Source organism: Leptopilina boulardi, unplaced genomic scaffold (genome assembly GCF_019393585.1).
Source record: "Leptopilina boulardi isolate dan_hultmark-lab unplaced genomic scaffold, ZJU_Lbou_2.1 LbouV2_216, whole genome shotgun sequence".
Lineage (NCBI taxonomy): Eukaryota > Metazoa > Arthropoda > Insecta > Hymenoptera > Figitidae > Leptopilina > Leptopilina boulardi.
Window position 1 is genome coordinate 4280981 of NW_026137770.1, and position 24816 is coordinate 4305796.

General features: G+C 27.9%; 2 protein-coding genes across 2 annotated transcripts; one reads left to right on the forward strand and one right to left on the reverse strand.

The window, feature by feature from the left end:
- The first annotated feature begins 3297 nt into the window (after positions 1–3297).
- On the forward strand, positions 3298–6351 carry LOC127279420 (DNA replication complex GINS protein SLD5). Its single transcript, XM_051301767.1, has 2 exons — positions 3298–3502; positions 5337–6351. The coding sequence occupies exons 1-2, from the start codon at positions 3443–3445 to the stop codon at positions 5940–5942; spliced, it is 666 nt and encodes a 221-aa protein (XP_051157724.1). The 5' UTR covers positions 3298–3442; the 3' UTR covers positions 5943–6351.
- A 1676-nt stretch (positions 6352–8027) lies between these two features.
- LOC127279409 (retinal homeobox protein Rx2-like) lies at positions 8028–19289 on the reverse strand. Its single transcript, XM_051301752.1, has 4 exons — positions 18094–19289; positions 13217–13295; positions 11687–11907; positions 8028–11452 (listed from the first exon to the last, which is right to left on the reverse strand). Exons 1-4 carry the CDS (start codon positions 18479–18481, stop codon positions 10863–10865), a joined length of 1278 nt encoding a protein of 425 aa, XP_051157709.1. The 5' UTR covers positions 18482–19289; the 3' UTR covers positions 8028–10862.
- Between the last annotated feature and the right edge of the window lie 5527 nt (positions 19290–24816).

Here is a 24816-nt window from a genome sequence, read left to right on the forward strand (position 1 = left end):
TTAACGTTAATCTTGCGCAAGATATTGGAACAGCGATCATGTATGTATAAGATCCTGTATACAGAAATTTTTATCTGGGCATAGCCTAGCATAGCACAAACAAGTTAAAAATTTGTTTGTTTCATATGACCATTTAGCTTCCTCATCATGATAAACACTTATACATATATCATTAGTTTTAAAAAAATTCAAAATTTCAATTTTTTGTTAAAAATAAAAATTCCGATCAATTTTATAAATATTGGTAAAATGTAAACTTTATATACATCAATCGATTTATTTTGCCCAGATAGCACGTAAACTTGCAACAACCTCGCGGCAAGCTTCACAGTAAGGTTATTTATGGTAACCTTGCACCAAACTTGCTACAATCTTGCGACAATCTTATTATGCAATCTTGCACTGCAAGATCTTGCATCTTACCATGCAAGCTTGGCTCAGGTGGGACATTTGAAGCTAGCAGTAAACTTGCGGCAAGCTTAGATGCAATCTGGGTGATGGCAGGAATACAACTCTAACAAAATTTATTAAAAATTTTCATGAAGAAAAAAGTTATTTCAAAAAATATGTAAAACAATTTTTTTCAAAAATTATTTAATTTATAGATTTTAAGTAAAATATAGACTTTATATAGGTTAATCAATTTGTTTCAATACGAGAAATAAGTTTTTTGAACAAAAAAAATTTAATTTACAGTAAAAATTTTTTTGCTTAAAAAGCGTATTTTCGAATTTTTGAAAAAATGAGGCATAAAAATAATTATGTGGATATTTTTGGAAATCCTTGTGTCTGATTTTAGATATTGATGACAAATTCTCATTTGTTTTCATAACCTATACACTCTTGCCCGTATATGCCTACACTTTTTTGTCGTTTTCTAGGACAAAAAAGTGTTATAAATGGAAGAATGCAGCGTTGTGTGTTAAGGGGCCATTCATTAATTACGTAAGGGTCCTTAGGGGGAGGGGAGTATAAAATCTCCACATAGTCTTACGTCGGGGTGGGGGGGGGGGGTAGATGCTATTCTTACGTAAGATTTTGCCAAGTATTTTCCATTTCTATATTTGTAATTAATTTTTTAATTACATTAATATTGTTAAAAACTTACGTAAGGGGGAGGGGGATCAGAAGAATCTTATGTATTCTTACATGGGGGTTGGGGGGGGGGTCAACATTAGCCAAAATCGTCCTTACATAATTAATTAATGGTCCCTAAGTGCAATTATGCAATTTAGTGACTTTATTCTTTATTGTTAAAATTAAAAGTTACTAAATTTTTACTAGAGCAGGGTGCGGTAGTTGACGAGAATTATGACAAAGGGCGAGTGGGGACAATGAAAACCAACCAGGACGGACCCTTTAGGTTGGTTACACAATAGGCAAAAGCGTATCGCCTTGAAGACGATTTTTATGCGAAAACGATGCACGCATCCTTATCTTGTAAATTTCCTAAATCCGAAAGATTGTGCAAATCTATAAAAAAAAACACGATTGTAAAACGAAAAGTAGAAAAGTAATATAATGTCAGCTTTATTACGTTCTGCAACCGTTAGGTGTCAGAAGCATGCAGGGAGCACAATGTAGCAGCTGTCATTACATTACTTTCCTACTTTTCGTTTTTGAACCGCGTTTGTTTAAGCACCCTTAAACAATAAAATGCGACAGTTGGTAATACAATGCGCGCATCCGGTTTTTCCATTGTCCCCACTCGCCATTTGTCATAATTTTCGTCAACTACCGCACCCTGCTCTAGTAAAAATTTAGTGACCTTATAGTAACTTTTAATTTTAACAATAAATTCAATAACTTTTCACTAGAGCAGGGTGCGGTAGTTTACGAGAATTATAAAAAATGGCGAGTGGAGACAATGGCAACCCACACAGCACCCAAAATTCCCTGAAACTTGACAGAATCTCACACAGCGAGGTTAGGAAACTTCAGTGGCAAGGTTCATACAAGTTTGTGTCGATGTTTAAATGTCCACATAAAAAGAATATTTAATTCAATTAATTCAATAATTATTCCTTTTTTAAAAAATCAGAAAGAAATCTACTATTATATTTTACCATTCGACAAATATTGAGAGTCGATAATGAAGTGTCACTCATTATCATAATCTTCTCTTTTTTACCCATAAAATGTCAAGTACAGCAGTATACTGTCAGTTAAAAGTGATTTTTCGGAAAACTCTTTCCTTTTCCTCGATCGAGGTATTTTTATACTTTCTTTTTCTGTATAAATCAAGAATTATGCATTTTCCACCGTTTTTTCAATGCTTCAATAGTTTTTCATATTATTTTAGCAGCTTTTTAGACACGAGAAATATTGCGGATTATTGGGCATAATGCATTGGACAATTGAACAAACACTCCAATTGTCCGAATGCATTTTAGACAATTGAGCAAACGGCTTGCTCAATTGTCCGAACTGCTATCTCAAAAAATCCTTTTTTACTGGGCTGAAATATTCAGGAAATATTTTACAAAATGTCCAAAATTTTTTGACACATGTAATCAATAGATATTTTCTGAAATTTTTAACACCCTTAGGATTCTAGAAAACTAAAAACTACTGCGCAGTTGTACAAGCCATAGTAACTGAAGTCGACCAGTGCGCATCATTTAAGTTTAAAATTTCCAGAATATTTCAGTAAAATATTTTCACAAGTTGACCATCAATATTTCCTCATAAGCGGATATTTTCCTGTTTGCAGCAATATTTCAAGGACTTTGCACTGAAATATTCCAAAATTTCAGTGAAATATTTCAAAAATTTTGGAAATATATGTGCTGTGTGAGTTGCCACTGAAGTTTCCTAACCTAGCCGTGTGAGGTTCTGTCAAGTTTCAGGGAATTTTGGGTGCTGTGTGGGAACTAACCTAGGCCGTTTCTGAATTGGGATTTTTAGCGCACTTTTGATAAAGTGTATACTCGAGAAGTATGCAGTGTCCTTTTTTTCAAACGGAAAAACAAGGACACTGCATACATCCCGAGTATACACTTTATCAAAAGTGCCCTAAAAAATCCCAATTTGGAAACGGCCCTACAGTATACATATATTAGAGTGAAATCACATGCTGCCGTAATCAGAAAGTCATGAGTGCAAGAAATGTAGATATACATCTCTCTCACTTTCATTATTTTCTGCTTTACGCATCTGTGTGATTTCACCTTAAAGCCATTCACTTTCTGATCGTTGCGCTTCAAGTGAACGCTTTTGCAAACAAAATGTGAGTCGGTGAATCCAACGATCTTACCATCGTCAGATATGAAATATTTGAGACGTTCCATTGTAATTTATCTTACGTATTTATCGTGTACAACCTTGATGACAGATCTACCCAAATACCATAAACAAACACAATTTGATTAAAAAGAATTTTATAAGGGATTTCATATATTAAACAGCATAAATAATTTCAATAATAATTATAGATTAAAAAATGTCTTATGAAGTTGTAAATGAAAATGAATTTGAAGATTTTAATGAAGAATTACAAGAGGTTAGTTTAATAAAAACAACGTTCATAATATAAATAATAAATATAGGTGTACCATACAGGGTGTTCAAAAAGTATGGAAACTTGCAAATATCTCGAAAAGTACGCATTTTAGTTATACTTCTTTTTTCACTGTTGGGTCCCGGGCCCAATGTTTTGGGTTCAAAAATATGGATCTTTTTGTTGAGAACAATTTTTGTATTAAACATTTTTCACGAAAATACGTACTTCTTGAGATATTGGCAAATTTCCATATTTTTTTTACACTGTATATTTTTTATACATTCAATTAAGTCAAAAAAATTTGATTTACTAATTTATTATATATATATAAAATTAGTCTGAAAAAAAAACCCGATAAGAAAGATTGCAATATTCTCCAAGTTGTTCATAATACTTTTAAAGATACATAAATATTTTTTAATAAATAAGACAAAAAGGCAGGTTTTTCAAAATTTTTCAATTTCAAAATGTCAATAACTCTGGATAAAATAACAGTAGGATGTTCGCTAATGGGTCAAAAGATGCGTCTTGAAAAACTCTACAAAACTAGAGATAAATATCTATTGGTGTCAATACATTTTTTTAAGTTATGAGCAAAAAACGTTTTTCTTTAATTTTTAAAAATTCAATGACTTTGGATAGAATATATCAGTAGAATGTTCGCTAACATTTCAATAGATGCGTCTTAAAAAACTACAAAATTAAAGAAAAATATACATATAGGTGTTCTAATATTTTTTTAAAGTTATGGGCAAAAAACGATTTTTCAAAAATTTTTAAATGAAAAAAATAATAGTTTATCTTTATTAATTTTGCTCTAAGTTCTCTCATTGTTTGTCCGACAGTGAGACCTACAATTTAAAAAAAATTTATCCCTTTAACTCTTATAGCATTCGAGATATTTAAGAAAATGTAGTATATATTATACACACACGGAACATTTTTTAAAAATGTGATTTTTGTATTCCTGAGGTCGAAATACATAAAGATACATCAAAAAATCAAGTTCGAAAAATTTCAGTATTACAATGCTTCCTCCATGAGAAATTGTAAAATAGTATATTAAGCAACAAGGGTCCAATGCCTGCCTTTAGACCCATGTTACTTACGATACTTTTTTATTCCATGGGCACAAACGTCGCGCTTTTAGGTTATCTGACGGCCGGGTGAAAAAGCCATTCATTTGTTCTACCGTTTGAAAATGGCGTCCATTTTTACCCTAGGACAAAAATAACACATGGGCCATCTGTTCATTTTTATCCTAGGGCAAACATAGACACCATTTTCAGACGGGGGAATAAATGATTGGCTTTACACCCGGACGACAGGTATCTAAAAGCGCCACGTTTGTGCCTGAGGGATAAAAAGGAATTTACTCTATTAATTCAAATCAAAAACCACCGCAAAGTTGAAGTACAATTTTTTTGTGTTCATTTCATCAATACTTTATTTTCTACTGAAGACATGGAGACTATAAAATAGATACAATATATTAAAACGATTTAAATAGTTGCCAGGCATATCGAGATATAAAAAACTGTATAATCCACTTTTGTTTTTTGCACTTGTTATGATCATCTGATCATAACTTATTTTTTATTCATTCAAAAAAAGAAAAAAATTGTTGTTTCTTTAATTATTATTATATTGACTATTTTAACTATTTCAATTCAAAAATTCTATTATACATCACATACACACATATCACATATATAATATTCTCTTTTTAAAACGCTTTTATATTTTTAATATTATTAAAATCTCTGTTATTCTTTTTATTTTTTTTTTTATTCTTTTCAAAACTTTTGATTTTAAAATGTAAATTTTTTTGCAGGAATCTTTACAAGAACCCCTTAAAGTTCTTAAAAATGCATGGTTAAATGAGAAATTTGCTCCTGAACTTCTTCCACATAAGGAAAACCTCATACGCTTTATGATGCAATGTCTATCAGACATGGAGGAAAAATTAGAGAGTTTAGAAAAAGATGACATTAGAATTACAATTCATACCATGGAATTGAATAGAATAAGATTTCTTATATCGAGCTACCTCAGGACTCGCCTTAAGAAAATTGAAAATCATGTAATACATATACTCAAAGAGCATAGAAATAATTTATTAAACAACTCTGAGGAGTTCTATCTGACTGAGTCTGAATTGAATTTTGCCAAAGATTATTTCATGAACTTTGAAACATTATTTCAAACAGTTGCTTTACAACATATGCCAGAAAAATTAAGACAATTCGATTATGAAAATTTATCTGTTGATCCTAATCTTCAAAGTCAAGTGTTTCTCACTGCAAATAAAGAAATTAATGGAATTGTAATACCAGAAACAATGGAAGATCCAGTCACTTTTGAAGCAGGTTCACAGCATATTATACAATATGGCGTAATTTCGAAATTCATTAAAAACGGTGATGTTCAATTATTATAAATATGTAAAAATAATTCTGAATATTTAATATCTGTACAGTACCTTAGGAAATACAATGTAATAATAAATTTAACTAATTCCAATATTTTTATATTTAAATATAACGTAATTAAAATCAAATAACTTTCTTTTTTTATTCATATGGGAGGGTACAGGCCAAAAACAGTTATTTTTGAAATTGTCTTTTTACGTGAAATTTTTAAAAATTCAATGCGAAAATTCCAAAAAAAAGGTACTAATTTTTTTTAGAATTTAAACATTATAATTTTATTTTTAAAACTTTGTATTTTTCGATATTTTTTTAAATTTTCAAAACGTCACGCCCATAGGTCTCGTCCAAAAGAATAGTCGTCTCTCATTAAATACTTTCAATTGTAATTTATACAAAATAATTAAAAACTGCAAAGGACATTTTACTTTATTTTTTTAGAAGAAAATAAACCTTCAATAAATTCACTGTAACGAGTAAAAAGTGTATTGTATAATCATAAATTTTTTATTTCTACATTTTGAATATCTACAATTGAACCGCCGGCGACCAAAAGGGCTTAGGCGAGGTTTTCATTGGCCCCTGGAATAGCTGGATACTCGCTGAACGCAGGGCCAACGAAAGTCACGCCTAAGCCCTTTTGGTCGCCGGCGGTTCAATGTAATTTAAATTATTGTTTTTTTTATATTTAATTATTATATATTATACTAGCTTTCGAACCTACCTTTAGTGGGTTCCGATATCTATTGGTGTGTCACCGACACTATTTTATATAAACTGTATTCTTTGAAAAAAAAACCTTGTATATTTTATATTTCCAAAAAATATACATAACATTCCAACATTTTTTATCCAATTTGTTATTAAAAAAATTATAAACAATTAGATTTTTTAAAACAATAGAACTAAAATTTGTTTATAACAATTTTATTAAACAAAATAACTTTTTATTTTAATGTTTATTAAATTAACTTTTAACGCCAAAAATATTTCGATTTCTCCATTTTAATATAAAAAATGATTTTAGTAATGATTCTTACTTTTGTACTGATTCTGGTGATGGAAACCACGTAATCGAATCAGTTTTAAAATAATGTCACTTAAACTATATGTACATACGTTATTAAAATAAAAAGTTGATTTTAATTTCAAGTGATAAAGTTAAATAAAAATATATAATGCAATTTTCTTTCTAATAGGCCAAAAACCTGAAAACTTTGATATTTTAATTCCTAAAACGGAATTATAGCCGCACTAATCTGACCTGATTGTGAGTATAATTTTTTTTTAAATATTCAAAGGAGTTTTTAAATTTTAACTTGAATAACGTCTCAGTGAAGATAAAAAAATTAAAAAATGAAATAATAATAATATATATATATATATATATATATAATATGCAATATGGCAGAAAAATTTAAAGTTGATTCGATTCGTTCAAAATTCGGTACTCGGGGGTTTTTGAGGTCGCTGAATCCAAATTTGATGTCAGATTTTAAAAATTCAAAATGGCGGACCCAATATGGAGGAGAAATTTAAAATTGATTCGATTCGTTCAAAATTCTGTACTTGGGGGGTTTTTGAACGAATCTAATCAATTTCAAATTTTTCCGACATATTGGGTCCGCCGTTTAAAATTTTTTAAATCTAACCTCAAATTTGGATTTAGCGACCCCAAAAACCCTAAAGGAACCATTTTTATGCAAATTTAGTCAATTTAAAAATTTTTTTGAACGCCATATTGGGTCCGCCATTTTGAATTTTTTAAATCTGACCTCAAATTCGGATTCAGCGACCTCGAAAACCTTAGTATATCCATTGACACTTAAATCGAATTATGTTTAGTATTTTTTTTCTACTGTGGACATATATGTCCAAAACCATAAAGGTAGCACGATTTTTTTTGGACGTATATGGGCCTGTCAAGTATATTGGACTGTCAAGGGGTTAACTGAAATTGATTTTTTAAGCATATATACCATCATAGTCAAATCTTAACCCAATTTTTGGTGTTCCACACTGTGTAATCATATGTTTTCCATATGAGAAAATATTTGTGTAATAAGGATAGTACAATTTAATTCAGGAAATTTTTTATTTTTGAAATTTTTTTTATTGTAATATTTTGTTGTATTTTTTATTTGACAAACTTACAAGAAAGTAAACAGAGAGGTTTTAGCACTTTTGGAATCCATATTAGTAAATCTTTTGAATTTGTAGAATATTTGACGTACATAGTTATAATTTTTCACAAATAAAGCAAAACTTCGTGAGATACTTTAAATGATCTTAGAGATAATTATTATTTTATACGATAATGATAAAAGGCACATAAATGAGATCAGTATAAGTGTACAAATTTGGATTTTTACTATTTAGTATAACAAAGATATATTTTTTTCCATAATCTAAATTGTATAGCATAGATTGCAAATATGAATTGTACTCAAATTTCCTTTAAGGCACATATAATTGTATACATTTTATATTAGACTATTACAATATGTTTCATTTTTTTTAAAAATCAAAGAAAAAAGTAAATCTTTTACAACATTCTATACACTTAATGGAATATTATCAATTTAAGGAGTTTTTCTTAAAACAATCTTTTTATTTTAATTACAATTAAACTCTTAGTAGTAGAAAATATTGCAAAAATTGCACAGGCCGAAAAAATGTTGCTGATCTTCTGGACCAGACTATATTTCTTATTATTAAAATTTTAGACTCATTAGATAGTTTTTTTTTCCACTTTGAAAAATCGTTTTTTGAAAGTATGTAATTTATTTGTTCAACTCGACAATAAGGTGAATATCCTAATTAGAAAACTATTAAAAATTTCTCTGCATTTAATAGAGAAAAATTTTATTAAATATTAATTATTTTTAAAAAAAAAGTCGTTAGAATAAAATCTACTATTTTTGTAATTAAATAAAATTTGGTATACCCGAAATAATTAAGCTTCAACTTTAACTTATAACTTGCCAACTTCAACATAAAGAATAGTGTAATTTCATTTTAATGTTCACAATAAAGTCGAATCAATTTTCATAAAGTATATAAAATTACACACAATTTGTCATTTGAGGATTTTAGAAATCGCTGCTTGGAAATCGGAGTTTAATATCAAAGAAAAAAAAATTCAAAATCCCAATTTTATTAAAATTTGTTATTCCCTATAAGATTTTCAATATTCGAAAAGGCAGATCTAATATCGTAGACATATTTTTAAAAATCAATTGAATTTGCTTGAAATTATTACCTACTCAAGGTTCATAGATTATGAATCTTAACTTTTAAAAATCTTCAGGAACAATCTGGTTTTGTTAATTAAAATTTTATCCGCCTGTGTTCTTATATTTCTTATACTTTGAAATAAAATTTACAAAACATTTAAAATTGTCAATATATACTATGCTATATAGTTAAAAAAAATTTGAAAATAAGACGATTTGAAAGAGTAAAACTTGGTATAGATAAATATATATATGTATATATACTTTTTGGAAATACGTATAACAATATGAATTAATTTAAAACTTAATACAAACGAAATAAAAACACAATGCAAGATCAACTTTTTTATGATTTCCCTCACGAAAGTTTTGGATTAAATTTCAATCATTTTTAATAGGTAGGAAAAAAAATTTTCCGGATCATTCCGAAATTTAATTTTTTTAAAACCAAAAATTTCATTACAAATAAATTATTTTGGCTTGAAAACGAATTAATTCGGAATTAAATTTTATAATTTAAAAGGATTAAAAATTTTTAATTTAGCTTCTAATTGATTTGAAATGAAAGGATGAGGGTCAATAAGGTCATTTTTTTTGGACCCATCTCAAATCGTTTGATATTATGAAAAAATTGGTCTCCTTATAGTATGCTAGAAAATTTCCTCAAACCGTTTTTTGATTTATCAACAAATACCGGAAATAACTCATCCTACTAGTTATATTTTTCCGGCATATTGAATCCGACATTTTGAATTTTGTATATCTACCCCCAAGTAGCAAGTTTCCAACGAATTGGATTCGCCATCATGAATTTTTTGTTCCGGTTTTTGATTTAGATCGCTCATAATGACATATTTTCTTCACTACATATGTACAAAGTTTTTGGGAAAGTTTGATGACCGGGACTTTTTAATTACGAATTAAAATTAACTAATCTCTGCTAAGATGTATTTTACAATTTTTTAAGATGAGTTATTGCCGGTATTTTTTGATAAATCAAAAACGGTTTGGGGAAATTGTCTATCATTCTAAGGAGATCAAATTTTTCATAATATAAATCTATTTGAGAAAGACCCAAAAAACGGCCTTATTGATCCTCATCTTTTTAGGATTCAAAAGGATTAAAATTAATTCGTAATGATCAGGAAAGAATTTTTTTCTTGAGTTAAGTAGAAATTCGAATAAAAAGTGATTGTTTCGGAAACAAATTTTTGAATACCATCAGGAATAATACTTATAAAAACTGATTGAACAGCAATCCAAAACTTTTATCGAGGTTAATCGAGGACAATAAATGGTGTCCAATACGCGATCAAAGTGAATTTTAATGGACGTATGTACTCTGATAGGGCTGTGCACATTTCACTTTGTTTATATAGAGGAAACAATAATTTGAATTTATATACTATTATTGTTAATATATAAATTATTACTTTATTCTTCTTAATAATAGTATCCTCAATATTGGGCTACAAATAATCGAGCATTTTTGGAGAATTTTGGTTTAAATACATATTATAATATGTTGTTCCTAATTTCCGCCCTCTTATTAACGGTTTACACTTTTATGTATAGCATATAAGTTAACAATAATAATAATAATAATAATTTTATGAAAGAATGTAAATTTAATAGTTCTTTTAGAGAATTATTAATTCGATTTTTTATTCATATATTTTGTCCTGAGAGTTCTTGTTAGTTTAAAAAAGGAGGTAATTGAACATAACTCTGTTGGCCACCGGGCTCGCTTTTAATTAATACTTGATCTTTTAGGCCTTGTCGATTTGAAGGCGAATGCATTCCATAATCTTGTTTTTGATCGTGTTGATGAGAATATTCTGCTTGTTCATGTTGATATTTATCTGTTGGACTAAGACCACTTACATAGTCTAATTGTTTATTTTGATGTTCATCCTCTGAAATAGAACTGGTGAGATGTTGTGGCGAAGAATGTGTAACCATGGTTTGATAGTCACGTGTAAGTGAAGGTGGTGGACTATTGTTGGCATTCATATAATCCTGATGAACTCTCATTGTATTTCCTGATGGTGCAGAAAAAAGAGATGGATCATGTTGCGGTAACATTGTAGCATAAGAATAAGCAGATCCATTATTACTGGGTCCTCCGAAAGAAGTTGAATAAGGTGAACCTGTTGAACTCAAGAGATTTAAATGTGGCGCAAGATCGTAAGCTGTTGGAGTGTATGACCATGCGTCAGGTGGTCCTGCTGTTGTTGTTGACGTTCCAAAAGGATTTATACTGTTATTTATGGAGGTAAATGATCCTGAAAACAAACAAAAGATGATGAAAATTTAATAATTTTTCAAATTCAAATAGCTGGAATTTAGCAACTGAATTGACATCTGTGATTTTTTTTTTACTAATTTAGAAAGTAATAGATGTAAAAATTTTAAACTGGATGCTGTTGGAATTATGTGATTTTTTAGTTTTTCACTTTAATTACCTGCTTTTCTAAAATCAATTTTTAAAATATAGTAAAACTAGAAAAAAAAATTACCTGTCAAACCAGGACTTCCAGATCCAGTTGCCATATAGCCTGTTTTTCGGGGAGGTTCGCGCTTCCTCCACTTAGCTCGTCGATTTTGAAACCAAACTTGAACTCGTGATTCCGAAAGTGCCAACTTCAAAGCTAATTCTTCTCGTGCAAATACATCGGGATAAGGAGCTCTTTCAAATGCTCTTTCCAATTCTTCTAATTGATAGGCCGTAAATGTTGTTCTAAATTTAATAAAAATAAATGATTATACCTTGGCCATATTAAGTTTACCAAAAATATTTGGAGAAATTATAATTCAAACATTAGAAAAGTATCAAAAAATGTTCAAATTATCTCTAAATTAAGCACCAGTAATGTTAAAATATGACAAAATGAAAATATGTGGACAGTTTTCAAAAATTCAAAATGGCCAATCAAATATGGCAGAAAAAATTTAAAAATTGATTGAATTCGCTTGAAACTTGTTACTCTGGGGTTTTTAGGCTCGCTAAATACAAATCCGAGGTCAGTTTTTCAAAATTCAAAATGGCAGATCCAATATGTCGGAAAAAATTCAAAAATTGATTTAATTCGCTTTAATAAAAATATTTAAGAGAAGTAATTCAATAAGTAATTTAACTTCATAATAATTAATCAGATTAATTTACTGTAGTAAAATTTTTAAAAACATTTTAATTTTAACTCAATATTTTTTAGTGTAAAAAAAAAATTATAAAAAGATTTAAAATTTCAAAGATAGGTTTAAAGTGTGTGTTTTTTTTTTAAATTTTGTTGTCAACTACAGATTTTCATGAACGTTTTTACATTTCCAAATATCAACAAAAGTTTGTCACAGTTGAGGTGGTTTGACTCATATTTTACAATATTACAATCAAAGTTAGACCACGTGAGAAGCAAAATTCCAATATATTTATTATTACTACATATGTCCAGTATACTTTATTAAAGTACTGCACCGTGTGGGTAGATAGGGGTCCCTCATTGTGTTTATATGTGTGTCTAAATTTCCCCCACTTTTCATATAATCCCCTTCGTGTAATTTAGACAATTATGTTATCTCTCTCTCTTTCTCTCTTTTATTCTTATAAATGATAATTTGAATTGAGAAAAATGAAATCGAAAAACTAAAGGGTATATTGCAAAAATATATTTTTTCCTTTCTTCTTACTCTCTAAATTTGAGTTGGTGAGAATTCGTTCCCTAATTCAAATTATAATAAAAAATTTTCACTAATTTTTAGTAAAATATTATACTGTTAACATTTAAATAATTAAAATAATATTATTAATTGTATATGTACTCTCTGAAAGAAGAGATATCAATTTTCAAAAAAAAAAAATTTTTAATCTACAAAATTTATTTGTTTTTACAATTTATATTGTATAAAATTTTTTAAAAAAGATTCGATTTCAATGTAATATGGCTTATTTTCTTCAGAAAATAATTCTACAGGTCTGCATTTCCGTGGATAAACATCCTTAAGAGATCGTGCGAATGAAAAAGTAGTAATAAAAGTTTGTAAATATATACCTTGTTTTCTTTTTCTTAATTCCATTGTTATCAGTCTTCTTTTTAGAATCCTTTTTGGCAGGTTGCACCTCATTATTAACTGAAACAACAACAATAAAATACAATAAATATTCTACCCTATTATACTGTATTAAAAGTTGAAGTATATATTCGTATTCATTTTTTACATTTCCAAAGATGTTTATAACTTATAGGCATTTACTGTATATCCTTGATTAAGAATTAAAAAGCCAAATATGACCTTGAGTTTTTCGATCTTTTCTCAAATCGTCTGACAACATTCCATCTAATTTAATCATAACAAAAAGAGGCTACAAATTGAAAGAACAATTTTCTACACGGAAAGAAAAGGAATGGTTGGGCCAACCATAGGTATTGATAAATACGTCCCATCAATATTATATGGTTACCACAACCATATCTTTAGTTGATACAACCATAGTATGGTTGGCCTAACCAAAGGTTAGGTTGTCACATCAAAATGACGAAAAATTGCAAATTTGATGTGTCAACCTGACCTTTGGTTGCGCCAACCATACTATGGTTGTATCAACTAAAGATATGGTTGTGGTAACCATATAATATTGATGGGACGTATTTATCAATACCTATGGTTGGCCCAACCATTCCTTTTTCTCCGTGTACGATCTGCTTTTTTTGTGGGGAGGGAGGAAACATAAACTTACAGTCATTTTGGACTATTCTTATACAAAACGCACTCAATCTAAATAGGTAAGAATTCCTGAAGTGGTCCATTAAATTTTTTTGGATAAATAATTTTTTTTCATTTTCATATGTTTTGATTGTCTATGATGGTATAATAGAAACCTGTAAATAGTTTACCAAAATCCATTTACCCAAAAAAAAAAAATTTAGGGGCCCACGTCAGTAATTCTTATACCCAAGTGAAAAAATCGAACAATTTTGAAAGATAGAAAAAACTGGGAAAGAGAAACCTTCAAGAAAGAAGAAGCCTGTGAAAAACCTTTATTTAAAAATATTCATCGAAAAAAATTTAGAAAATAATTATAAAAATCTTGAAAAAAGACAATTCTCATTGTCAGAAAAAACTATCTGGATACTAAGTGAAATGTAAAATAATGACATAGAGAGAATTGTTTTTAATCAGTGCAGAAAGAGGAGTTTTCAGGGGATATCACTTTTAGCGCCTAGATTTTCTGGGAAGAAATCCAGGTGGGAGTGTGGGAAATAAATTTTCAAAGACATATTTACACCTATTCCAATAAAATGGAATTAATATATATGAATAAAGTTAGAAAAGTTAAAAACAGATATCATTAAAAAAGAAATATTAAAAAATTATACCGATTTTCTTATAGTTTGTGAGCAAGTCATGGATCATTTTTTCGTAATTTGGGACGTTTTCACCAGTAAATAAAAGACAAGTAACAAATTCGAGAAACAAATATAATGTCCACAAAAGACAGTGTAGAAAATTGTAATCTATTAATTAAATCCAGAGATAACTGCAAAATAAGTGAACCCACTTTTTTCGAAACTCAAAAAATTGAAATTTAGCTAAGTAATTTAGTAATAGCTAAATTTTTAACTTTATAAATATCTGATTTCATATTCGGATTCAGGAGAAAATTTTATACATAAGAAATAAGTATGAATTGCCCAAGGTTAAAAATTTATTTTAATTTTGTAAACTAGAGTAATTTCTGGCGTAAAAATATATTTATTTTGTATTTAACAATAATCCATTCACATTTATTATTAATTTTTTACATGTGTGTTAAGTTTTTCGTCCATGTCGACTATGGACCCCATCAGACAAATTTATTATTTGTTAAATTATTAATTGAAAAATGTAAAAAAAATATATGTGAATTGAAAGTTTAAGAAAATAATTTAATTTAATTCAATTTAAGAAAATCGACGAAAATTATATTTTATCAGAGGCGGATCCAGACAAGGTTCTTGGGGGTGGGGGGCATTCATTAAAAAAAATTGAATCCACATAATGCTATCTCTCTCTTTCACATATAAAAATGAAGTTATAGATATAAGTATTGAGTTTTCAGCACTGAAAAAATTGTATTCAAAATTTAAAACTATCTTCTTTGCGCCTATTTATGAATATTTGACATGTATTTTATTCTTAAAGTTAGAATATAATATTCTTAAGAGCATTTGAACCTTCGTGACGTCACAAATCATGGCGCATGACACGCAAACTTCTCAGGTATGTGAAAAGCACAATTTTGAATATTTTTTAAAAAAACCTTTTGGAAAATGTTCAGAATAACACAGACTCTGTCTGTTATGTGCGAAAAATTCAAAATTTTGCGTTTAAAACGTTTTTTAAACAATGTTAAGGTCACAAATTATGGCGCATGACACGCAAACTTCTCAGGTATGTGAAAAGCACAATTTTGAATATTTTTTAAAAAAACCATTTGGAAAATATTCAGAATAACACAGACTCTGTCTGTTATGTGCGAAAAATTCAAAATTTTGCGTTTAAAACGTTTTTTAAACAATGCCTATATATAAGCAATTCGTGTATTTTTCCTTACTTGTGACAACCCTGTTGAAAATTCCTATGTGAGAACACATATGGGATCCCATCCAGGATCTCTTGTGAGTTCTTATGTGGGTTCCCATACAGGTTCACACATAAGATCCTGTATGAAAAGGTTCCTGGGATGAACTTGCGTGAGATCAAGCGCACGATCTTATGTCTCTGTAAAAGCAATAACACAGGATCCCATGAGGTTTCCTGTGTAGGTTCCTATATGAACAACACGATAAATAGGAACACACATGGGATCTTATCCGAGATCTTGTATGAGTTCTTACATAGGTTCTCACATATAAGAAGATTAATAGCAGCTTAATAAGATTTGATATAAAATCTTATTAAGCTGCTATTAATCTTCTTATATGTGAGAACCTATGTGGGAACCTATGTAAGAACTCATACAAGATCTCGGATAAGATCCCATGTGTGTTCCTATTTATCGTGTTGTTCATATAGGAACCTACACAGGAAACCTCATGGGATCCTGTGTTATTGCTTTTACAGAGACATAAGATCGTGCGCTTGATCTCACGCAAGTTCATCCCAGGAACCTTTTCATACAGGATCTTATGTGTGAACCTGTATGGGAACCCACATAAGAACTCACAAGAGATCCTGGATGGGATCCCATATGTGTTCTCACATAGGAATTTTCAACAGGGAACCAACTTAAACATTGTTTAAAAAACGTTTTATACGCAAAATTTTGAATTTTTCGCACATAACAGACATAGTCTATGTTTCTCTGAACATTTTCCAAAAGGTTTTTTTAAAAAATATTCAAAATTGTGTTTTTCACATACCTGAGAAGTTTGCGTGTCATGCGCCATGATTTGTGACGTCACGAAGGTTCAAATGCTCTTAAAATAAGAAACATTTTTAAATTAAGAAAGATTCTACAGACAAACGAAAAAATTCTTAATTTAAGAAACGTTTCTTATTTTAAGAATATTATATTCTATAACTTTAATAGTAAAATACATGGGAAGTTTTCTTAAATAGGCGTCAAGAAGATATTCTTAAAGTTAGAATATAATTTTTTTAGTGAAAAAAATTAGAAAATTTTTTTATCTAATAATATATTAGGGTAAATGCACTAATTACGGCGCGATTCGAGCCAAAACACCTTTGAAATAGAAAATTTGAATTTCCATTGTATAAAGTCAATTGAAGACTTATTAAACTAAAAGCTTATGTTATTTAGATATTAAAAAAAAATTTAACTTTATAAAAGTCAATTATTTAAACAAATATGAGAAATTAAAACTAATACTGTAATTTTCTATTACGTCGCGTTTGTATCAGTTTCGGTGACCAAAATTACGTGTATTTTGAAGATACTTTGCCCACCGTAATTGATGCCAATGGAAATCTTAAAAATGTTTCAATTACGGCGAGGGAAAAAATTTGATCTCAAATAATTAAATTAATAATTGTTTAAATATGCATCTTTATTAGTAATTGTATCAAAACAAGATTAAAATAATTTTTTTTAATCATTTTGCAACAGTTATATTAAATATATAATAGTAATAATAGTTATTTTTTATGAACGCACCGTAATTGATGCACTCGCCGTAATAGGTGCACTTACTCTAAAATGTCAAAAATATTTTCCCAAAGTTGGAAATTAATCTCACAATTATTATTATTATGGTTATGAAAAATTTCGTATTAAAATATAATTTTACCAACCGGCATTATCGAGTTCACCGGAAACTCTTCTTTGAGGGAGATCTCAGAAAAACAGTTTTCACTGATTATAAAATTTCAAAAATATTTTTAATGAAAATTTTATAAAGTTTTCTTCAAATATGTTATATTTTTATATGCTTAAAAAGTTAATAAAAAATAATTTGTTTATTAATAAAAAAAAAACTTTTTTGAAAAAAATGTATATTCTGCAAATTCTGAACATTTGAATAAGAACAAAACATTTGATTACTACTTCTTTAAATTCAAATTTCATTGCAAAATATTGGTTTTTGTATTAAAAGAATAAATTAATAATTTATAATAAATGTTAAATGTATTTGTTTATTTTTAATTGGAAAAGTAATTTTGAAAACTTTAAAGACCCAAAAAATGATTTCGTTCATTTGAACGATCAGAAATTCACACTGAAAAAAGTAACTCTAAATATCCTTAAATATAGGCGTTAAGGAGATATACTTAAATTTAGATTTACGTTTTTTCAGTGCAGGCACATGAAAATGTATTTATTTCGTTAGTCCTCAAAACCTCCAAAACTGTAGCAGAGATCGCAAATTAACATTTTAAATTTTACAAAAATTCCATTTAAAATAAAGTAAATTTGATTTATTCTTACCCGACGTTAGATTTCCTAATGGATCTTCAGGTTTCCTTTTCAAAGAATTTCCAAGTTGTAAACTTTGTTGAAGAGTAGTCGATGTTGATGTACCAGTTGTTGATGTAGAAGTTGTTATATCTTGCGTTTGAGAAAGTGGAGCATACATTCCAACTAATTCAAGTTCCTTTAATTCTTTTTGCTGTTGAAGATGTTGATGTGAAGTTTGATGATGTGGAGGTGGACTATTAGATGTATCCAATTTATGAAGATGTCCACTTGTTGGCATTATATCACTCCCATGATGAGAACTATGCAAGCCTAACATTACTTGAATACTATGAACACCGCTAGCAGTTCGATTTCCAAATTCCGAAAATATCTGATCATCAAAAGGACCACCGTCCATTTCTTCGAGAAACTTTTTTTTACAATCAAAATTTAATTTTGAAAAAATAATGAAAAACTAGGGGCGCACTTTAATATTTAATCACAGTTGTTGCTTTTTGGATGATAAAAAATTATAAATATTTAATATTATCTTTCCTTCTTTTTTTTTTTAACAATCACTGTCCGTTTGTAATTAATAGATAACTGATAAATGAAATGATCGGAAAACTAAAAAGTAGTTCTAATTCTACTCAACCTCTTTATAATTTAAAAAAAAGGCGCTTGACGATGTTTTTGATGGTTGCGCGTGTCACTTAAACAATTATGCAAAAACTTAGATGATTACCCGTGCGGACCACGTGTGTAATGGAATCTGAACCAATTGTGATCAATTGTTAGCAGTTATGATTAATTTTGATTAGTTTTAAGCTGAGTTAACGAAGTAAACTAGTTGTACTGGACCTTGCAGCGCGACCGATAGTGACTGCGATCCCCATACGAATCTCACGATGAGTACTTGTCTGATGATCCAAAGACTGAGTTAATCATTCCACACTCACACACGTTTATATAATTTAACAATGTCCTATAGAAACGCCCCCTACATAGGAGGAGCGACCAATAGGAACATATTCTTCTAGAAAACTAATGTTTGAGAGGGCAGTTACATGCGGGCTTTGTTCGGCCTCCAAACTCATCCTGATGGTCAAGATTTTACTTACTGGTGTTGTAAAGTGTGCGATTCTGCATATTCCTTATGCAGTTATGTCGTTGTGTTTCTTTTCTTTCATTTCTACTTTTTTTTTGTTTATAAATAATTCTAGGAAAAATGGAAGAAATGTTTTTGTAATAAAGAAAAAACACCAAAAATTTTTTGGATAAAATATATATATTTTTTATCATGTAGTGTTGATATAATACATCAATTTCTATGAAATATTTAGAAATAATTATATAAATTTAATTTTTTTTCATTTTTTAATTAAAACTATTGCCCAAAACTATGTATTTTTGTAGATAAAAATGTATGCAAAAAATTTTTTTTTTTATTTTTCAATTTTAACCACAAGAAAAAAGTCGGCGGACAATCAACGCCAAATAGATTTTAACTATAAATATATAAAAAACTGCAAATAAAATACAAAAAATTTTTTTTAGTAAAAATTTGTTTAAATAAATATTAGAATAATAGTTTACTCTCTTAATTTGAATCAGCGAATTTCACTGCTAATCAGTTATAATAAGTATACCAAATCAGTAGAATTTCACTAATTTGGTATACTTATAACTGATTAGCAATAAAATTCACTGATACAGAGAGTGTATATGATTATTATTGAATGCAGGAATAAAATTGCAAAATATTTAGAGAATTTTCTTACTATTCGAGCTTGATAAATTTTTTAATTTCAAAAAGAAATTTTTTAAAAAATTAGCTGAAGCAGGTATAGTTTTTTTAAAAATATTTTTCATTTGAAATTAATTTTTATGAATATATGACTTGTAAAACTTTTTAGGATTTGTCGGGAACAATTGTATCTAATACCATAATTTGATTAACTGTGAACAATCGCAAGTATTATTCAAAATTAATTTTGATTGGGATACTCTAATATATATTTATTAAAGTGCATCAAAAGACGAATTATTCTAAATCACTGTTAATGTCTTCAGTGTTTTGTCAATTAAAATAAGTTAAGAGTTTCACACACACACACACATACACACACATAATATATATATATATATTTTTTTTTTCGTATATATACTTGTGGAACATATTATTTAAATAACGTAGGTAAATTAGAATTATATTAATTGCATTTATTTTCGACAATTTAGAAATAAGTTTCTAAATTTATATAGAAATTAAATTTAAATCAAATGGTATATTTATGGTTATTTTTAGGAATTTTCACCAACTTTTTAAATGATATTCATAAATTTTCTAAGAAAAAGCATTTGCCCCAAATAATATGTTGAATTTGTTTTTTTGGTGATGACCGTATTAAAAATTAAAATTTCGGAAATGAAAAGGCCTAGATACGGATATAATTTTAATATGTTGAATATTCCACAAATTTTTTTATGTAACTATACCCTATTGAAAAACCCTGTACAAGATCGTGTTCAAGAAAATGTACATGTTCAGCAGCTGAACTTGTATACCTGTTCTGGTGAGAACATGTACAAGATCTTGTACAATTTCGGCACCAGAATTTGGAACAAGTTCTTGTACGAGAACTTGTACAAGATCTTGTACAAGTAAATATACTTAATATTTGTATACAAGGAAATGTACATTTTCTTGTACATCTTCTTGTACAAGTTCATTTAAAAAAAATATTTTTTTTAAATTTGAGATTTTAATAATTTAGAATCATTAAAACCTTTTACTTATGCGCATGCTAAAAATTATTGCGCAGCTGTAAAGTCCTAAGAAAACTACCAGCCTTTAAAGTTTTTAATTTTTACTAAATGAATAAGACATAAATGAACCTTTACAAGAACATGTATACAAGAATATGTAGGGGAGACCGGGGTTACTTGGCGTACTTTTTACTCTTTGTTGTGTAACTCACTCATTTTTGCTTTTTTTAAATACTTTTATTTTTATACCACTTTATTTGAAGCTGTGTAAAACGCGCCAAGCAACCCCGACCCGGGGTTGCGTGGCACAGGAGTGAAATTAAAATTAAATTATATGATTTAAAGTTTAAATAATATAAGACTTAACAAAATAAGTCTTGTACTGTAATTTTACAATAAAATTATTATAAATATAAAAATTAGAAAATTTCATTTAAATTAAATGCAATTTGATTTAAATAAAATCGTAAAATTACCAAAAAAATATATATTTTTTTGATAATAACGCTGTGAATATTTAAAAACCATTATTCGGTTAAATTTTTTGAATAGGATTGTTATTGGTGCTTATTAATGTGTAAATTTTATATAATCAACTTCATTTTATTAATATTTAACGAAATTTTCAGATAACCGCGCCACTTAACCCCGAATGTACTTTTGAAATATTTATTAATTTTTTATAAAAACTTAATATAAATCAAAAGATTTTTTTGTTTCTTAATAACAAATGTATAGAGCTCAAAACTCAATATTTCAGCTCTTCTAAAATTAATTTTTTAAAGAGATATCACAAAAAAATGAAGAGGTTAAAAAATTACTTTGGAGTGCCAAAATCAGTTACTTTAATCTATACTCCACAATAATTAATGAATATTAATGAAATTTTGTACAAACTTACAGTTCATCAAGTACTTTAAGCAGAATAAAGAGAAAAATTAATGTAACTTAACACTTTTGAATAAACTCGTTGCGCCAAACAGCCCCGGTCTCCCCTACATTTTCTTGTATACAAATATTAAATATATTTATACTTGTTCAAAATCTTGTGAACTTGTTCCAAATTCTGGTGCCGAAATTGTACAAGATTTGGTACATGTTCTCACCAGAACAGGTATACAAGTTCAGCTGCTGAACATGTACATTTTCTTGTACAAGATCTTGTACAGGGATTTTCAATTGGGTAAAGTTGTATCTTTTATTTGATACATAAATGAATAGAACTAATTTTAAAAACATTAATTTTTTATAGCATTTTGAGGTATTTAATTTTATTCTTAAAATTTTGTTAATTCAATTGAAAGTTAAACTTGTTACTAAAATATTGTTATACTAAAACCTTATACCTTAAGATTATATGTGCGACTGATATATCTGTAATGTTAATTTGTTTCTAACTTTACTCGTAAAATGTTGAATGGTTCACTGTACAAAATTAGCTGAGATCTTCAACTACTGTTGGTTAGTTGGCTGGAAAGTAGTTAAAGTAACTATACTTTTCTAGTTAGTTTAATTTTGTGTGTGTAGGTAATTAATGGAACTACTTTTTATGGAGTTAATAATTAGCAGTTCAGTTTGCTAAAAAAAATGTAGTTGAATCAACTACTAAAACTGAAACAACTACAAAACCTCGTTCTTCCAACTACATTCTTAGTTATTTTAATTACTTTTTTATAGTTAATACAATTTTTTAAATTCAATTGAGGACCTATTGTGCTAGGCAGAGTAGTTATAAAAAGTAGTTCAATCTACTAGTTTTTTTTCAGTGTTTAAGCTGAAATTTTGTGGAGGAAATTTGAAATATGATAAAGAATGGTTGTCAATTGTCAATATGGTTGTAAATTTAAATTAACTTCAAAAATTCTTAAGGTAAAAAAAAAATTTAAGAATCAAAAATATTTGATAAAGAATTTTTAAAATTGAGTGTCCATATAGGATTCCATATGGGGTCGAAATTTGAAAAATAAAATTTGTGAATATCTCAAAAACGATAAGAGATAAGCAAAATCTGACATAATCTTCAGTTCATTTTATATATAAAGCAAAAATATTTTATGTTTAAATTGAACAATAATTTTTAGTATTGTAATTCGTTAAATTCGTAAAAAATTAGAATAAGTATTTACTACAGAAATTCAACTCTTGCGTTTCTTCCGTATACTCTCATGATATATAATATATATCTTCCCATTGCCAGTGGGGTGCTTTGAACCAATTGAACTACACATGAGGGATTCGGAAGACGTTTCTATATGTTATATTACACTAATATCCATTGTGTTATTACATAGAGTGACTTTCCTATACAATAATTCATCCTATGTGGTAAATTAAAAATTATAAGATAATATTTAATACTTTTTTTATTGATTGCTCGTTTTTTTAACTGTTCATATTTTTTAAAAAATAAATTATTAGTAATAAACAATAATAAGTTTTTTTTTTGTTTATTTCATTAAGGTTATATAACTGTTGTGATTTTACATGTAAATATATTACATAATATTCAAACATGATATTTTCATTGTTATATGTGCCAAAGTATATTCATTTTTCCTTAAAAAAAAATTATTAAAAAATTGCATATTTGGCGAAATGACTATCACTGTATAAAAAGAAGTATATATCTTATTTTAAGATGTTTTGGTAGCATTTTCAAGTCATCAAGACATCTTAAACGTCTTAATGTCTTAAAAACGATATACCAAAACATTTTAAAATAAGATACTTCTTTTTGCAGTGTAAAATATTGAATTTTCCTCATATACATAATTTTTTAAAACAAAATATTTTAACAAAATTTTAATATTCTGGCACTTAATAATATGATTCCTTGTACTATTTTTGAGTTCTCCAAAAAATTTTAGCTCAAAATCTATTAATTATTTTTCGAAAAACCTGCGGAAATTATCACACAACCTTATATATGTATGTATATGACACTGGAGATTTAAAAAATTAATTTTTTTAAATATTGAATTTTAAAAAGTTAATAATTTAATTGTAACTGATTTGTTAAAAAGTATGTCATTTTTTCAATTTTTTAAAATCATTTTCATCGTTCTTTTTAAATTGAATGAATATTAGAAATAGAATAAAAATTTTCATAAAAATCAAAATTGGCAAATGATAATATGATACGTTATTTGAAAAAATTCTCTATAGGTATATCATTAATGATTTTCGATTACTGACTGTTTATTACAAAGTACTGTATAAAAATTTCTACAAATTTTTGAACAATGTACAAAAAGAAATTTCATTTTGATTGAAGTAGTTTCAGCAAATTTATGAGTCAGACAAAGAATTATAATATGACTGATTAGGCTATATATATATATATGTAGTTTGCGACCAACCAAAGATTTTCAGTCACGTAATCGGCCAATCATAGGATACAGTTGAACTGACTGTAATCAGCTTTAGGAAATAAAAAGTGTCAAAAATATTGCAATACTTTTTCAAAAAAATTATTTAGCTGCCGTTATTTAAAGTACTGAAGACCTTTAACAAATTTCAAGTTTTATCCTTTGCTAAGTTAAAAATTTTTGTTATATGTATATACATACACCAGAGTTAAATTAATGCAAAGTTATACTTTGGCGTCCATATTAGAAAATGACGTCACAACATTTGAACTATATCAAATAATAATTCATTAATTTTCATTCTTTCTGATGCGATTAAAAAAATTATTTATGTAGACAAAACTAATATTTTATAGTTATAAAAGGTTAGAAACTAAATATTCTTTTGTCTATTGAAATTAATTGTAAATTTTTATAATGACCTATATACCTGTGAGGGAACATTTTTCCACATTTTAAGCAAGTAATCTGAAATTAGTAGGTCAATTGAAGAAATGACTGCTACATATACTTGACCTTCATCAAACGTTTTACAACTATATACTTATACCTCCGTTCTTCTTCTTCTTCATCTTCTTTTCCTTTTTGTACCTCTTCCTCACTGCTTGATATAAAC

Coding starts and splice junctions, on each gene's coding strand:
- LOC127279420 (XM_051301767.1), top strand. CDS start 3,443: ATGTCTTATGAAGTTGTAAATGAAAATGAATTTGAAGATTTTAATGAA. Junction 3,503..5,336: donor TTAATGAAGAATTACAAGAG/GTTAGTTTAATA, acceptor ATTTTTTTGCAG/GAATCTTTACAAGAACCCCT.
- LOC127279409 (XM_051301752.1), bottom strand. CDS start 18,481: ATGGACGGTGGTCCTTTTGATGATCAGATATTTTCGGAATTTGGAAAT. Junction 13,296..18,093: donor ATTAGGAAATCTAACGTCGG/GTAAGAATAAAT, acceptor TTGTTGTTTCAG/TTAATAATGAGGTGCAACCT. Junction 11,908..13,216: donor ATTAAGAAAAAGAAAACAAG/GTATATATTTAC, acceptor TATTAAATTTAG/AACAACATTTACGGCCTATC.